Source organism: Alosa sapidissima, chromosome 2 (assembly GCF_018492685.1).
Source record: "Alosa sapidissima isolate fAloSap1 chromosome 2, fAloSap1.pri, whole genome shotgun sequence".
NCBI lineage: Eukaryota > Metazoa > Chordata > Actinopteri > Clupeiformes > Clupeidae > Alosa > Alosa sapidissima.
The window spans coordinates 24,033,842-24,051,468 of NC_055958.1; the positions used below are offsets into that span (position 1 = coordinate 24,033,842).

Consider the following 17,627-nt stretch of genomic DNA (forward strand, 5'->3'; position numbering starts at 1 on the left):
ACAAATAGGCTAGGCTATAGGCTAAAGTCATATCGTGGGGAGTTTATTATTTTGTTAAAGTAGCCGTGTAATAAGCGGGATAATGTATAGAACGCCGTTCATTATTGGGAAAACTAGATGTACCGCATATCGGTACAAAATATGACCGCCACTCAGTCCTGTACATCCGTTCCGCGAAAATAAATCACACTTCAATTTGTCTCCATATTTTACTCCATCCTAGCCTAGAAATCTAGACGCGCCCCTAGCGGCAGCGAATTACATTTGCTGCCAGGGCTAGTCTAGCAACTCTCCGTTGGCTTGTGAGCTCCAGAAATCGAAACTTAATCAGGCCAATGAAATCGTGTATAGAGTCGTTAGTTGGGATTAACATAATGATTGATGGCAGAGTTGCAACGGTTTTGCTTGAATTCCCTGCTACTTGAAAACAAATAAGATGGATGTTGCTGCTGGCGAACAGTGTGACACGAGTTAAGCTTTTATTAAGTTGGCAAACGTTTGAACTAGCCAACTAGCTCCGCTGGTGGGAAACGCATGGGACTCATAGCGCTGCCGCTGTCCTATTGCGTGCAGAGGGAATTTGAAAGACAACTGATTATTCCGCCCCTCGGACTGAGCACTGCGAACGGTGAGTGTCCAGACCCTACATTTTAATGTGGGTCTGGCTCGTCAGGCTAACTCCATCCCCCACTCTTGAAACTTTTGTGTATGCTTGTTTGGCATGCCTGAGTGTGTGTGTGCGGCTGCACAGAAAGTAGCCTACTGGTGCTGAAAAGGTGAATAGATTGTAGAATAGCCAAAGAAGATGTAGCATTGTTATAAAACCTTTAAAATCTCTAAACAATCACAAGTAGGGCAGTTCATCACAGTTCATCCATTGCAACTGGATTGATGAAAGGTCACTTACACCAGTAGGCTACATTGTATTTGGGAAAAGCAAAAGGTATCAGCATAATGTTATTTATTTATTTATTTATTTTTATGTATTTATAAACAAAAACATCTCTGTCAGTTCCATGCCGTTTTGAACAGCTATCAAAAACAAAGGTCATTTTTGGATGGATGGATTTTTTGTGAATGTTTCTTCTTCTACATAAGATTTTAGTCATCTTTAGTTCATGTACTGTAATAGGCTACTTTATTGTCAATGCACAAATTAAGTAACAGTAGTCTGAAACGTTATTGTTAATGCACAAATTAAGTAACAGTAGTCTGAAACGTAATGCTGTTTTACATCTAACCAGTGGTGCAAATAACTGACATGTCCAAATGGGCCTTGATGAAATGCGTCGCTAGACTGTTCATACACATTTTAACGGGCCAAAGTTGAAGAGCTTTTGTCCGTTATTGTTCGTGCAAATATAGGCTGATTCATGTTCCCTTGAATTGTGTAACTGAGGTCCATGGCTAGTCTGGCTTTCATCAGACCAAGCTCAATCTTTGAAGAAATCAAAAAATAAATAGCGGGCAGATCAGGCTGGGTTCACCCAGCCTAGTCCATAGGCACCCGATATTGTTTAATTTTCCGATTGAGATATCCACGCTCTGGCTATTCTAAATGCAAAAATGCATCAGGGAGTTATGACAAAACTGTAACTAACAAACTGGATCCTAATAGAAAGCTGTTAGCTTCCCTAAGCTACAGGTAAGATTATAATGTAGGCCTATTTACAACATAAATTGTCAATAGGCTATGCTGGCGACAAAAATAAAATCTCCTTTGGAAACCAATGGCTTACGCCTTACAGTATCAAGCGGACTTAAACTGCCATATCGTGGCGAAAAGTTGTAATAACATTCACGCAGCTCCATGAGTCAAGGAAGTAACTCAAGGAAGTAAGTGGCGAATGAAGTAGCCACTTCTAAATGGGACCCACTACACAGTATGTGACCCAGTACACAGTGTGTTGCTAAAGCAGCCATAATGAAATGAAGGTGTCATTGTTTGGATAGGCTACTTCACACACACGTGCTTTTTAATTTCACAGACTACAACTACCAAGCTGGAATCAAAGCACATCGATTCCCCTCTCACACCCTGCACGCACTTAAAACAAAATAAACAGGCGTCTCAGTCTCACGCATGTATAGGAACTGTATCAGACCGGTGTAACGTTGGTAAATCTTCCATTGCACAGAATGATTTTGTAGCACGTGCAATAAATGACAGTCGAAAGATACAAACAGTGCTGCTATCAATTTGCTTGGTATAACCGCATTTATAGTTTTCTACAAATGCAATCAATCAAATTGGCCTCCATCACTCAACCAACGCTAACGGTAACATTACCTAGGTCCTTATTGATATTACAAGATTAACGTACCTGCAGTAAAAAACAAGCATGTCCGATAAACATCCTCAGATTTATTTCGGCTTCAAGAAGAAATGGGAATTACACTTCATGTGAACATCGTCCTATCCTTATTAGATGTTCGCTGCGGTAAATTACAGTCTTTGTAGGAAGCGTCCATTGTTTTTCCAACCCACTTTTAACTTCCAACAAAATTACGTCTCACTGCAACGTTGCGCCATCTAGTGGACAAACGACTACTTATCGCCAATAGTGAAAATGCAGCCATGATGATGATGATGAATATTTATTTTGGCTTTCTTTTAATCCTACTGAATTTGTAATTATGTATCGGCAGTTCTAATACCGATAGTATGTGGGTGCCTGTGTGTGTGTGTGCATGTGTATATGTGTGCACCGCCATCTACAGGCCAATGAGTGTACAGTCACTAAATGTACACATGTACATGTACACATTTACTAATTTTTTTAGACCCCCCATGGATGAAATTCTACGAATTCCCCCGGGGACGAAACAAAATTTTTCCGTAAAAGTCTAGTGGGGCTACATACCCACCAAATTTCATGTACCCCGGTGGTTCGGTGTCCCGGGTATCGTTGACCAAAAATTCAGGAAGTAGATGACGGGAAAAATTCTTGAATTGTGTGCATGTGTGCGTGTACAAGTTTATGTTTATGTGTGTGTGTGTGTGTGTGTATGTGCGTGCTTATGTGTTTGCCTGCGTATGTGTGTTTGTGCATGTGCATGCATGCGTACATATGTCTACTGTGTGAGTATGTGTCATACGTATGATTACTGTAAATGTATGTGTGTGCGTGTGTATCTGTTTATGCACATGTGTGCACATGGAATGGGTTAACATGACCCCTGGAGGCAAACATACAGAAAAAATTGGTCATCCTAGGCCCTACGGTTCTCAAGATATTCACAGAAAACTGTGTCTGCCCTACCCTCCTTTCGGGGGGTCCAGTACAGCGGGGGGGGCTACAGATCAAAACGAAAACCGATGGTTCCATGCTATCCATGTGGGGTTACATGCCCACCAAGTTTCGTGTACCCAGGTCTTTCAGTGTCCCGGGAATCATTGACGGAAATTTGGGCATGCAAAAAAGAAAAGAAAAAAAAAATCTGACTAAACCTATATGACCGCTGAAGGTGAAGGTTTTGCATTATTTCTGACACCTCTGACACATTACGGTAGTGGAGCAGAGCAGAGGTAGTTAATCCTGTGCATGCTATCAGCCCCTGTGGTGATTGATGGTAGCCCAGCCCTTGCTGGCCCAACCTACTAGTTCAGAGGTGAGAGGAAATAAGCTCTTACATGTTCAGGATGACATAGCATTTTTCAAAAGGGATGATGTGCATCGTACCTTTGGAAATCTATGATCTTTGATTGATAGAAAAGGGTCAAAGTTGAAAAAAAAAGTTACTTTACAGGGCTACATCACTTCATTCATTCAGAAATGATTAGGTATGAAATGTGTCAAGAAATCTATTAATCTCTCTCTGAAATCTACATGGTGTTAAAATGACTTATAAGCCACTGTGACAGAAATGTCAGTTTCTGTAGATCTAAATGCATACCTGTGTATGTTGAGTCATCTGATATCAGGTTATTTATGTTTTTGTAGTAATTACATTTTTTTTATTGTGTGTGTGTGTGTGTGTGGGGGGGGGGGGGGGGGGGTATGTTGTGTGTGCAACAGTGTAACCAATGAAAATCTGGAGAAGAAGTTTACTGTCAGTCAGACGTTTGGACAAACATACTCATTCCTAGATTTCTCTTTATCTTTGGATGGTATGGGTTTATTAACTAAAAAGTGTACACAAAACAAGCTGTTTTATATTTTAAATTTCACTAAGTAGCCACCTTTTGCTTTGATGACAGCTATGCACAACAGTAGTATTCTCTTAGCCAACGTCAGACACTTAATGGTTTCCTAACAGTCTTGAAGGAGCTCACATAGGCTACATTTTGAGCACTTGTTGCCTGCTTTTCTTTCATCCGTGTTATTGCAAAATCCTTCCAGGTGATAAATATGTAGCATAAATTTAAAAGTGTATGCCTAGCCTATACTTCGTAGGCCTAAGCTATCATCACACAAGTGAATAGGCTGCCTTACTTTAGTGCTTTCCTGTATTCAAAGGTGACCAGGTTCAATTAGCAATAGTTGTAGGAGCAGAAAAATTGTTAAAGAAAGGTATTTGATGACGTTTTGAACGCTTAGAGTAGGCTATGTATTTCCTGAAAGTCAGCTCCAAGTATAAGAACGAGCAATGTTTCCGTCACATGGAGGCGCCATTGATACACAGAAAGTGGAACAGTCCTTTCAAACCAAAAAACACGACAACTCACAACAGCTTTTGGGTTAAGTGGGTTAAGGACAGCCCCACTTACACAAACATGTAATGATAATGGATTAATAGAGGACTTGGCCAGATGGTTGAGTCTATAAAAGATTGTGATTGAATTGTTCAGGTATTGTCCACTCAACGAGGTAGATGAGCATGGCCATAATCACTACATATTTAGACCAGACTGTATAGCCTACAAAAGATTAGACTCTAGTTAAGGTTGGCGAGTTAGTGGAATCTTCTTGTGTAAAAAAGAACAAGACGCTGACAAAATTGGCAATTGTTTTGTGGAAACCTGTAAAGGTATTTCATGGGTTAAAAAGACGTAGGATTTTTCAGCTGTGCTCAAGTCCAGTAAGGACTTTAGGGGGGATTCATCACATGCCTCTTGAGTTCCTCTGTGAAACGCACAGTGAGTGGAGTGCCGCCTCTGACAAAACTGAGGAAGGAGGAGAAAGCAGACTGGTCGACTCGTAGCATCGGTGGACAACACTGGAGCCACCAACTGGTTTACACAGATTATAATCATTCGTGAGTGATCGTACAGCTCGTCTTAAGCTACTGCTGGATAGTGACAGCAAGATCAAAATGCTCCAAAAATTGGCTTTTAATCTTGAAATCAACGGATTTTCATCAGGAAACAAAAGCATTTAATACGTGGCCAGATAGGACAAGTGCTGACTATTGACTCCGACATCCTGAACGAAGTTTTCCAACTGCTAGGTTGCTTTACTTACATTTCACGAAGACTTGTCAAGAGAGTTGCTGTTTTAAGATGTTGAAAAGTACGGGCTAGTTTCCCCCAGGGCAACCAGGGTGCAGGTAAGTTTTAGTCTAGCCTACTTAATGATTTATGTGGGTATGGGCTAAGGTTTGGAAGGATGCACATGATCCATTCCAAATTGTTGCCTTCATCAAACCAATAATGTAACGACCGTGCTATCAAATAGACTATTTTTGACATATGCAAATGCAAAATGCATGAAAATATTTAAAACTTACATTAGTTTTACAAAACTTACATTGAGAATTGCATTGTAGGCTATCGCTGAGTTTTTTAAAAATATTTTATCTCGTTGCAGGTGTTCACAGAAATGGCATTTGTTTATCCAGAAAGCCAGCAACTGCGCATTTCCTCAATCTACTTCAAATAGATCAGCTGGACCAGAATCAGGGTCAGAATCAGAATCATGAGGAACCTGCAGACTCTGTTGCTGCTGTTTTGTCTGCATAAGGTGAGTAGGCTACTTCATCCAGATATCTGGCCATGTGAATAAAAACATAGAACAATGAAGATGGAGAAAAAATATTTTGGAGTTTCAATGTGATAGGATGCACATTAACTAATATATTAACTGTCAAATCTTTATAAGGTAATTACTTTTTTTTTTTTTTTAAAGGACATTTCATATTTTCCATCAGGTTGCTCCGCGTAATTTTATTGAGCTGATTACAGGACATTACCATGGTCTAAACTGGCATGCAGGATGCAGTTAATTTTCATAATTGCAGCTAAATAGTGCCTACATGGCATATTTGTGGCAAATAATCCTTGTACAGGTTAATTTTCCTCTAAGGTTAGCAGGAGCAAGAAAACTCTTTAAGCGCCTGCTTATAAAAGTTAGGTGTCATCACAATTACACAGTACAGATCAGTAGCTACAATGATTACTGCTCATCCTCACACTTATGTGCCTAACAAAATATATTTTTCAAATGTTATTGACATTCCTATTTAACTATTGTCACTATGTAGGCATAGGCACCCCAGAATGTGTGCTGTTGTCATTGTAAATCAATATAGGAGAAAGGCCAATCCGGTACCATTTTTCTTAAACCCTTAATGTAAATTGTTTATGCATTTAATTGTATACATTTTTTTTTTCTGTGTAGATTTTCAAAAATGTGTGTAGCACCTCAGGTAACAGTGGGTTATTACACAATATATTTTGTGGCAGGAATAATTGTACAATGATTGGGCTTTTACGGCCAGTCATCCGAATAGGCTCCAGTAAGATCTTCCCCTGTCCTTTAGTACAGTGCTCCCCTGAGAGCTGTGCCAGTGGGACCAGACGCCGTGCTCTGAGCTTTGGAAGCTTTGCCCGCCTCAGGGGAGCCTTCCAATGCATCTGAGTCCCAGTAGTCCGCATGGACATATTGTCTTTGACTGATATTACGTTACACACGCACACACACACACACACACACACACACACACACACACACACACACACACACACAAATGCACACACACACACCCACCCACGCACACACACACACACACACATGAACGCACACACACACACACACACACACACACACTCACACACTCATATCACAATGTACTGGAAATGTCGTCTTGCACCTGTGTCATACCCAGGGGACAGATAAGAGAGTCATGGTCTCTACATGGGTGACTATTCTTCCTGTGGCATCTGCCATGGTTAACCTCTGAAAGCTGACAGGCGAACAGTGCAATTGAAATTAGAGGACCACTTGAGCTCTGCACTCTGCATCACATATTCTCAGCCTTTTATTTCCCAACATTATCTGGGATAAATAATAATAAAGAAAATAATGACAGTACTCAAAATGGTTTGAGTTGTACCATATGGGAAGTTATACTCTAAGCTATAAAGTGTATTTATTGTATTATCTCCTAGGTATTGAGTAAAACAATGTCTGTTGAAATGCCTACCCACACTGTTCATTATCACATTGTGATTTTGTCCTGAGGGAAGTGAGCTAGATTTTCAGTAAAGACAAAAACAGTGGAGATGTCACCTTGCAAACTTTTTACATGTCACATCCCCTTTTCTCTTTGTGTGAGAAATCATGTAAGGGGCATTTTTGTTTAATTAATACACCTATGAAAACCATGCCAAATCATCAGTGATGCTGTTACTTATTATACTTTTTGACTTTTATACTTATTATTCACCACATTGCATGTTTGTGGTAATGCTTTGATGTAGTACACTGAGAATATAAAAACCTGCTTACTGCTAACTGCCATTTGTTGGTTTCAAAGCAGCGTAATATTAAATGATGATAAGTAGTACTGCCGCCTCAACTCAGGGTGGCTGTGGTCTTAAGCATTTGGACGGACTCCCTGCAGAGTCTGTGCATTTCGAAAGGAAGTTGCTCAAGCTGAGAAGCAAGGGACCGGTGAAGTGTGATATTTGCAAGCCCTTAGAATAGACAGTGAGACACTTGGTAGAGCTGTAGAATATTTTGTACATCTCTGTAAAATGCAATCAGTGTTATTTAAACACGCAGTTGCACAACAGCTCTAATATGAACATTCTTATCTTCAGTGACCATAGTGCTATTGTTCCCCTGAGATTGAACATTTCACATCGCAAGAAAATTCATTTTCTTGCTAGGAAATTTATGCTTGAGAGCGAAGTATTTGCTAGGACAATAGTTAGAGGCTAATCTTCATTCAACATAAATTCCCTCTCAAGGGGGTTTTCGCCCTGCTGCTCTTCCCTATGTCCAATTAGCTTTGATTTATATAATTTATTTGTGCTACATTTAACCAAAAAACTTGCTGTGGAAAGTGTACTAAAATGTACAGTGGGGGGATTAGAAGCCTCCTTTTAATCTCGGGCTTCTGATAATACTGCATGGGCTGATTGATTAGTTTTTCAGGAAGCTTATGTCAGAAAAACTAATCCGTCTTTGGATTGTGCCAGCCTTGTAAGGTTTTCTGCTCTGGCACTTTATCATTGCCGCGAATTACAGAGCTGCTGGGCTGCGATAAGGCCCTCGTCGCTTTCAGGGGCCCGTCCCCTTGGACAATAAAAATGCTGTTTATATTCTTCAGAACCTGCTGCGGCCGAGTCTTCACATCAACCTTGCATTTGGATTTGCCCCTGTGAGAGACAGGAACTTGCATTGCTTTCAGAAACCAGGCAGAAAAGTGAAGCAAGGGAGAGAGAGAGAGAGAGAGAGAGAGAGGAGGGGCACAGTTAAATAAAATAAATAAAGTGTGTTGCAGTGGGGTCCTTTTAACACAGAAACTCTTCTGGGAAAGATTAAATGTGGATTTTGAGTGAGTTGCTGCATAAATGTGTGAGATGCTGTGCATCTTCTATCATTTTTAAGGCTTATTTCGGTCTTGATGGCTATCTTGACTCATATTGGGGTCACATTCTGTTGCCTGAAGGCTTGGCTTGATAATCCGCAATAAACAACATTGTCTGTGTGACATTTCCAATTCTTAGCGCTGGGGCTTGGAGTGTGAAGTGTCGATTTCCTAAGCTTGTTTCCAGCGCAGAGCCCTGAAAAGGATTTCATACTCGCAAGACAAACTCAGTTTACAGTAGGCCTTCTCATCCAAAATCAGCTACTGTACACTGTAAATCTTATTTGTGAAATAGAATTCATGGGCTTTTATTCCTACCACCATGTCTAACAGGATCCCCGTACTTACAGTGGATGACCAGGCCTGATGTGGGTGTAAGCATGGGGGAAAGCAGCATTTAACACCTTTGTTCTCAGAGGTTGAACCACAATTAAGAATCATATTTAGATTCTTAAAACGGACCCTTGTTCGCTGAGCCCGCCATCCTGCCCACTGCTTTCCCAGACTGTGAGTTTGGATCTGCGGAGGTTTGATTGTGGATACTTGCTCTCCGCCGGACATACCTCTGCGCTGGGTGTGTCTCACTGCATTGGCAGTGTATAGGCAGCCGTCTCCCAGCATTTCACCATCACCTTGTTTTGCTAGATGAGTTCTTAATGAATTCATGGTAAAGAGACTGTATAGGTCTTAGCTTTTATAGACCTTATTTCTTGATCTGCAATCTAGTACTTGTTTTTTGTTTTCATTCCAGATTTATTTTTATTGTTCCTGAACAGTACATTTTTTAATTCAATAGTTAACTACCAAGCTTATGTATTTCCTCTGTCTAGTCCGGTGCATTCCAGCTTTCTATTAAAAAGAAGCCAATCATTTCACACGTAGGACATCAATAAAACTCTCCTCGGTGAAGACACAGTGGTTACAGAGATAATGATGCCTCTGCCAGGCTGGGATGCGCGAGCAGTCACCCCTCGCCATGTTCAGAGGCCATCACCACGCTGCTTGTATGTGCATAACAAGGGCGGCTAGCCCCCATTAATTAAATCTCTATGACTTTCCCCCCACCGCACGGGAGTTTTGTCAGCCTGAGAGGAAACATTAGACATTTCCCCCTGATTAATCACACTGACTCGGCTCTCCTCTCATCGTCTGCGCCTTGAAGCTCTTTTAGCCTGTCAGGCTCACGCAGCGCTGTCAGATCCTCTGTCTCTGCAGATTCCTTGTGAAGTACCTGTCTGCACTAGAGTGAAAAGAATACTTTTTTTATGCCCCTTTTTTTGCTCCCTCTCATTTTTCTTCAAACGATAGTGTCTCCTCCACAAAAAAATCAGCTGGGTCCCAGTCAGCCCAAAGAGCAAATTTGTTCTGTCAAATCTAACCTGAGATACTGCGTAAATTGTGCGTGTTGCTGACAAATTAGATCCTTGCTTTTCAGTATTTGTGCAATTTGCATGAAATTGCTCTCGTGGGGAATGGATACAAAAAAAAAAGGAATACATCTAGATTAAGACATCGATTGTGAGGAGGCTGCTTGTGCTTGTGTGTGCTTTAAACAAAGCTGTACAATAATGCAACATTAAGAGGTCCATTGATTGGGGCTAATTCACTTTCTTTTTCATATTTCTACCCAGCCCTCCGGATTCTAGTCTGCTAGTTCCAAAGAAAAGGGGGTTGGGGAGAAGGCGTTTTCTTGTGAAGTGCAGCAGTGGGATTCTGAAAGCGTTGATGTGATGAAAGGTTTCACCTGCCAGAGAATGAGCACAGGGATCTCCTGTCAGGCTCGCCATGAGCTGAGATAACAGGAACATCTCACTGCCTTACGTCTTGCCAATAGCCCTCAAGATATCATATCGTTCACTGTAGGTCTTTATTAGCGGCTTTTGAAAAACACCCTACATCAGCATTTTGGTTTTTTTCTCACAATCTTGCTACCATTTTTCTCTGCAAACATTCACAAGGTAAATATAGCCTTTGGAAAATATTTAATTTAATGAATTACTGGTAAATAACTCACACTTAGAGAGTCAGTCATTTCATGACAGACAAAAAAGAGAAAATAAAGAAATGAACAAACGAAAAAACATTACTAAAAAGAAAGAACATTTAACAGCAGAATATTTCAGTACAGTTTTGTTGAATCAACTTCACTGAAACTGATGTTCTAGTTTTTACAGAAAGTGTGACTAACCAGTCTTATGCATCGACTTGTCAGTGTAGTCTTTCACTGTGAAACAAGAGAGAAGATCTTGGACATTCACAGCACACCCCCACCCTCGACACAAGTGTCAGCTGTGTTGGGTAGGTGAGGTGGGGGAGAGCTGACAGACAGAAAGCATCAGCTCTCCATCAGCCATCACCTAATATACTGCAGCTCGCCTTTTGATCCATTGGTGCTGATTAAAGGAGAACATCAGGCTGTGCAGAGTAGAATCCGGCTCAGAATGAGAGGAATTCTGCTTGTTCCAAACAGACCTTCACTTTGAAGCTGATCAGTGATTTATGACCATTCTACCTCCTCTACACACAAGGTGCAAATTAAGTTAACATAGACTTGTTTAGGAGTGTTAAAAACACCAAGAATGTGACAGAGTGTGCCCATAAAATGACCCCATAAAAACCAAAGAAAAATAATAATAATAAAGAAAACAACACTGGAAATTATACAATAACACAATAAAAAAATTAATACAATAAAAAAATGTTTAAAGAAAAAACAGTGGACTGCTGTGAAATAATGTATGGCCAGTTAATGTCAGACAGACCGCCTTAGTGACCAAGTGGGTCAAATGTTTCTGTGCGAGCCGGGTCTCGCTGAAGTGCAGTGGCCCCCCCAGGGTCAGTAGGTTGCAGTAATGATGGAGGGGATTATGTGGTGTAAGATATGTGGTGCGAGCGGCTCAGCATGAGGATTTGCCGCTGTGATCCTGTCCGCCGAAACACCTGCCATTTGTTAGGCCGGGCCCCCGGTACCCTTGATTAAGAGTGATGGCTCTGAAGCGTGAGGCTCTCTCAGCCATCAGGGTAGCAATCTATTGGGCAGGAGCATGTGGACTCAAGCCCTCGTCTGCCCAGGGGCCTCCAGAGCCTCCTCCTGGAACCAGCTCTTTGCTGTGAATCATTACAAATGAAATGCCCTACAACGCCGTGCAGAGAGACAAGCGCGGAGGGAGCTCGCCTCAGGGGGACGAGAATGGGAATGGCAGGATGGAAAATGAGTGTGTGTGTGTATGTCTGTGTGTGTGTGTGTGTGTGTGTGTCTTTTTAGCAGTGTTTCATGTTGCATACCTGAAGACAAGGGGAACTAATCATTCCTGATGTCCATGGACAGACACGGGTCGGCAAAAAGACGAATGCTGATGTCCCTGGGTTTAATAGCACTTGTGAAGGAAAAAACTTCAGAGTTTAGGCCACTTCTGTGTGATTGTGAATATATATATATATATATATATATATATATATATATATATATATATATATATATATATGTATTTTTGTTCGGATCTAAAAGGAATGATAGGTTTTCAAGGATAAACGATAGATGGAGGCTCGGGGTAAAGACAAATCTGATATTGCAGCACAGCCATAGCCTCTGGCCAGGAAAACATCAGCTTGCTGTTGTTGCCCCACTGCAAAATGCATTCAAACAACATCCTCACAGATGATACAACAGAGAGATGTCTCTGACTCCTTAATAACTTTCCAGAGGCTTGGGCTGGTCACGGTGGCAATTACCTTTATGTCAAGCTCTAAAAGATATGTCCACTCAGGGGACCAGCAGTCAGCTACGGCTCCAAGAGGTTCATTACAGATGAATGTCTGGCATGGCTCACCCTGCCTTTTGTTTGTCTCATATTGTGGTGTCGGTCTCAAATGAATTTTAGCACCTCTGGTTAATGGAGAGTGACATTTTGGCAGGGCACGTTATTAAATCACATATTCACAGTTCAGATGCCTCTTTTTTTTTTTTACAGCCTGCCCATTTCCAACAGGTACACCAACTCATTTATGTCATGGTGGAATTGATCCTCCAAGGCTTTGCTGCTGCTTGCATGATCAGTTTGTTAAAAACTACCCTAATATTGGTGAAATCCTTTCATTATCTGAACTTACGTTTTCAAAAGTCAGCCTTAAAAAGTTAATGGCTCAATATTATATTGAGCTAGCAGCATCATGTTCATCTGTATTATATACAAAAGGGCGGTGAAAATGTTTTCTTTCATATATTCAACTATCTATGTTGGTTTTGAGTGTGGGTGTGTGTGGGTGTGCACGTGGACCTGTGAGAGAGAGAGTAATAGAAGAGAGTCAAACACAGAGAAGGAGAGAGGTCAGAGAGAGATTTGGAGTGTGGAGATGAAAGGAGAGAGGATTGCCAATGTGCGTGTGAGCACAGCATAAGATTCTGCTCTTGTGATACTGTTAGTTGTGATAGCCATTTCCCCAGCCGTTCATCTTACTCTAAGTGCTTTCACGTTGGTGTTGGAATCACTCTGTTCCTCCATCATCTGCCTTTTCCACCCTCCCCTGCACCCCCCCCACACACACACACACACACACACACATTTCACCCAATGCCAAGTCGATGGGCTTTTGTGGAGGATGATAAATGGGGAAAATAACAGTTACACATGAGATACCAGAAGGTAGAAGTGATGGAATATTCCTCCTTATTACTCACCTTGAAGCATTCGCGGTGTCTCTTTACGTCATTTCACTTAAGTTAATCTGCCAGCACTCGGGCTGCACTGAGCAGATGACAAAGCTGTATGCACATGGAGCAGATGGAGTCAAAAAGCATAAGGCTCAATTGATTTGTACTATTCTGACTTCCTTTTGTGAAGCTTTGATATACATCATTTGTATGATGTCTCGTCTTTTTGTACATGGTGGTTCAGTCTTAATTAAGCAGCAGGGAGAGTGATGAATGAATACACTTGCGGTCCATGGGAGCCACATTGATTTTGCATTAAATGTGGCACTCTCAAATGGATAACGTGATGATCTGTTTGCCTCATTTATCAAGCCGGGCCTTGTGTGATATCTGTAGTACATTAAAGCCACACACATTAGCTTCATTTGAAAGTACTAATGGCCGTTTTAACATTAAGTGACCTTGATTCGCATAGATGTGGAATTATGGAAATAGTGAGTTCTGTGACTAACAATTTTGAACGTAAGGTTGTCAGAAGATTGTACTTTCTTAACAGGACTCACATATGCTACAATTAAGCTTACAGCTAAATTTATAATTAGAGGAGAAAAAAATACTGTGCAGCTCCTCTCTGAGATTTCAGACAGCCCAGCTTAAAGCCGTCACATCTGCTGCAGCAAATTATCCCCTCAACTGAGCCTCAGGAAAGGAAACTACAGTTAATTACAAATACAACTAGTTTAGCTCTTTGCAGTAAATTATTAAGACTTTATCTGAGGTGGCCCAGGATTTGGTCTTTAGGCTAAGACACTTCGAGGTGCACAGGATTCACTCTGGTGAAATGTCTATATGAGACATCCATTTGCTTTTTATTACACCTTTAATTTTACTGTTAAAAGCTGTCTTTTTACATTCTAAATCAGTACCCAGCTGGTTTATATTTTAGTCCTCCATTGCACAGTCAGACACTTTTGTTGTTTGAAATGTACTGTTTTAATCTTGTAAATAAAATTTTGGTATGTTTGTAATAGCAGTGTGACCAGGCTCTAATATTTTCCTCTGATGTTCTCTCCTTTTGTCTTTGAAGGTCACGAGCCGCAAAGTGCAAATTCCAGAAGCAGAGCTGCTAGAATGGGAGGAGAGCGATAATGAGGAGAATGTCTCCCCCCAAGGGGCCAGTCCCCGGATTTTAAACCCCCTGCGTCTCTTTGCCAGGGGAACTCCTGGACTCAAAAACAACATGAGGGAAATGACATATTTAGAAAACATGGAGGACTTTTGGGACTGGTTATCTAACCAGACAGATGTTCAGGAGACGCAAACGAGAACTAAACGGAGGCCCATCGTGAAAACTGGGAAATTCAAAAAGATGTTTGGCTGGGGCGATTTCCACTCCAACATTAAGACCGTGAAACTAAATCTTCTCATCACGGGCAAGATCGTGGACCATGGAAACGGCACATTTAGCGTGTACTTTCGGCACAACTCCACCGGGCTGGGCAATGTGTCTGTGAGCTTAGTCCCCCCGTCCAAGGTGGTGGAGTTTGAGTTTGCACAGCAGTCCACCCTCGCCACCAAGGACACCAAATCTTTCAACTGCCGCATTGAGTACGAGAAAACAGACCGCAACAAGAAGACTGCTTTGTGCACCCTGGACCCAGCCAAGGTTTGCTACCAAGAGCAGACACAGAGTCATGTCTCCTGGCTCTGCTCAAAGCCCTTCAAGGTCATATGCATCTACATCGCCTTCTATAGTGTTGACTATAAACTGGTCCAAAAGGTTTGCCCTGACTACAATTACCATAGCGACACACCCTACTCCTCCACAGGATAATGTTGGAGTTGTGTGATGGCTGCCACCTAATAGTAGCTAGGAGGGAACCTTGGTGAACCACCATGACCCTGAAACATCATCAGCACCATGTGTTCTCCTCGATTCGAGGGCAATTAAAATTGACCAGATGTTTTTTATTAGGCTAGACCACAGGCATGTGTTCACAGATTAAAACGGGCTTTTTTTGCCAGTAGACCGTCAAAACAACATTGACACCAAGTACATGCTGATTTCAAGGTTTTATGGAACTATTCTAGAGGAGTAAATAGTGACTTTGAAAACATTGGTCTGCTACTGTGATTTTTTTTCTGAAAGAAGGCTTATTATGCATAGTATTTTTAAATAGTCATCATCTTTACCAGTGTCATGTGAAGTATTAGCTATGAAATTAGCAATGACCAGAAACAACTAGGGAATAGGACCATTAGATTCTCTGTCTGTGCTTTGGACATTTTGGTTTGTTAGACTTTTAATTATTGTATTCAGAATTCATTTTCACCAGTAATTCTGTAAAGCGTTGAAATCCTGTGAAGTCACTATTGCTATTAGAGTGTGTGCATATAACCTCAGAGTTTATCCTGTTCCAATTGTGCAATATTTCCTTTTACATTACACCTTTAGTAGGATATTGCCGATGGGTTTCATACAAGACCCTACATGCAAGGAGTTTCAGGTGTCTCACAAGGGCACAATTCACAGGACAGGTGGATTTAGTGAATCTGGCAGCCAATTAACAATGCTTTGTCATGGTTCTGCCACAGAGCCTGACATTTCCAGGCTTTAATTAACATTAATTATACTGAGAAATTTCACTTACAAACCATGACTGAGGCAGCCCAAGCAAAAAAATTAAATTTAGTGTGTCACTCATGTAGAAACTGCATAATGTGAGCTTAAACCAAGCCTTATGCTGTCACTGTGGACCTGTTAAGTATCCCAAATAGTGTAAAGGGAAAGATTTTTGAGAAATGGGTGAAAAAAAGAGCATTTTCGTTTTAGCTTTCTGGTGCATTTTTAAAAGTGAGAGACAGAGGCAAAATCACATTATAGTGTTTATGTTGCTGTCCAATCACTAAAAACTGTCCTTGAAAAACCAACCAGAGCTTGGAATTCTCAGGTTCTAAACCCTCAATGCCAAATAGGAGAGAGATTATTGTTGTTCAGTTCAAGGCGGCTCACACATTTGTGGGCCAAGACCAAGTGCCGTGAACCAAAAGCAAGTCAATCATTTCAGCATTTCAGTCATGCAAAATCATATAAGTTGGCAAGTGAGCTTTGCTTTATCCCTGGTGTTTATCTCTTAAAAATGCAAATAGCACTCCCAAACAGCAGTAACATGGTTTTTCCATTGCCTATAATAATGTTCAGCCCTTAACCTTCTTTGTACAATTCAGTGTGTGGTGTGTGCATTGAAATGACAAAACTGTGTTTACACTAGCCTATTAAGTTAATGGGTATTTATTTTTATTTCCAAAAACAAATATATAAATGACTGTATAAACTGGTAGATAGCCTACTTTGGTGTTTAATAGTGGTATCATATAGATGTAGACTCATGAAGCTTAATTGAAGATGAATATATTGCATTATTTTTCTATATTGTGGTCAATAGTATGCCTTTATTTTCTCCTGTTATTCTATTGTGGTCCTTATCTCCAGAAAAATAATGTACCAATATCTTGCATCTGATCAGTAAACATTTTGTCATTTCTAACAGTCGGCCTGTACTGTTCTATTGAGTACTGTTAACATAGTGACTACCATTGGAACAAAATGAAATCAACTTGTCGTGAAATGTATTTTTACATATTCTTGTTTTCTTACATTGGTATTTTAGCCCCCACCTGCTGGCCAGCTCTAACAGAGGTAGCGTCAGTGTTTAGTAGTCTGGGCTTCTCATGTGTTGCCTTGGAGTAAGCCAACATTTCTTCTACAACGTATAGCCTACAATGCATTGACTGCACACCATACAGACCACTTATTGTTGTTTCTTCTTCTATTCCCTTCACTAATAACAAATAAAAATGGGATTTCACAGTGGTCAAACTTTATTCAACACCATCATCAAGCCACTGAGGGCTATTCAGGGTTCACATCGAATAATCCCTAAGCATTTCATTATCTACATCTGCTTTTAAAGCATTTAAACACATATTTTGAGGAAAAGTAGGAAGAATATTATTAAAACAATACACTTGAAAATAAATCTATTATTGACCCTTGTCCCCCTGTATATTAGCCATGCATTTGTAGTCAAAAGGAGGCACAGTCTACTGAACCCATTCCACTATGCAACCACTGATAGATAGATTATCACTGATCCCGAGGGAAATAGACCAGCCTACTGTAACACAGAATAGCCTAGATCACACAGTACGCCTATAT

At 40.8% G+C, this 17,627-nt stretch overlaps 1 protein-coding gene across 2 annotated transcripts; it reads left to right on the forward strand.

Moving 5' to 3' along the window:
* Positions 1–4,564: 4,564 nt before the first annotated feature.
* Positions 4,565–16,958, forward strand: nxph2a (neurexophilin 2a). 2 transcript variants are annotated; one of them, XM_042084584.1, is made up of 3 exons: positions 4,565–5,199; positions 5,751–5,903; positions 14,496–16,958. In XM_042084584.1, exons 2-3 carry the CDS (start codon positions 5,859–5,861, stop codon positions 15,240–15,242), a joined length of 792 nt encoding a protein of 263 aa, XP_041940518.1. In that variant the 5' UTR covers positions 4,565–5,199; positions 5,751–5,858; the 3' UTR covers positions 15,243–16,958. The 2 variants fall into 2 exon arrangements, with proteins under 2 accessions (XP_041940518.1, XP_041940517.1); XM_042084583.1 differs by having other exon boundaries at positions 4,566–5,490.
* The last annotated feature ends 669 nt before the right edge of the window (positions 16,959–17,627 follow it).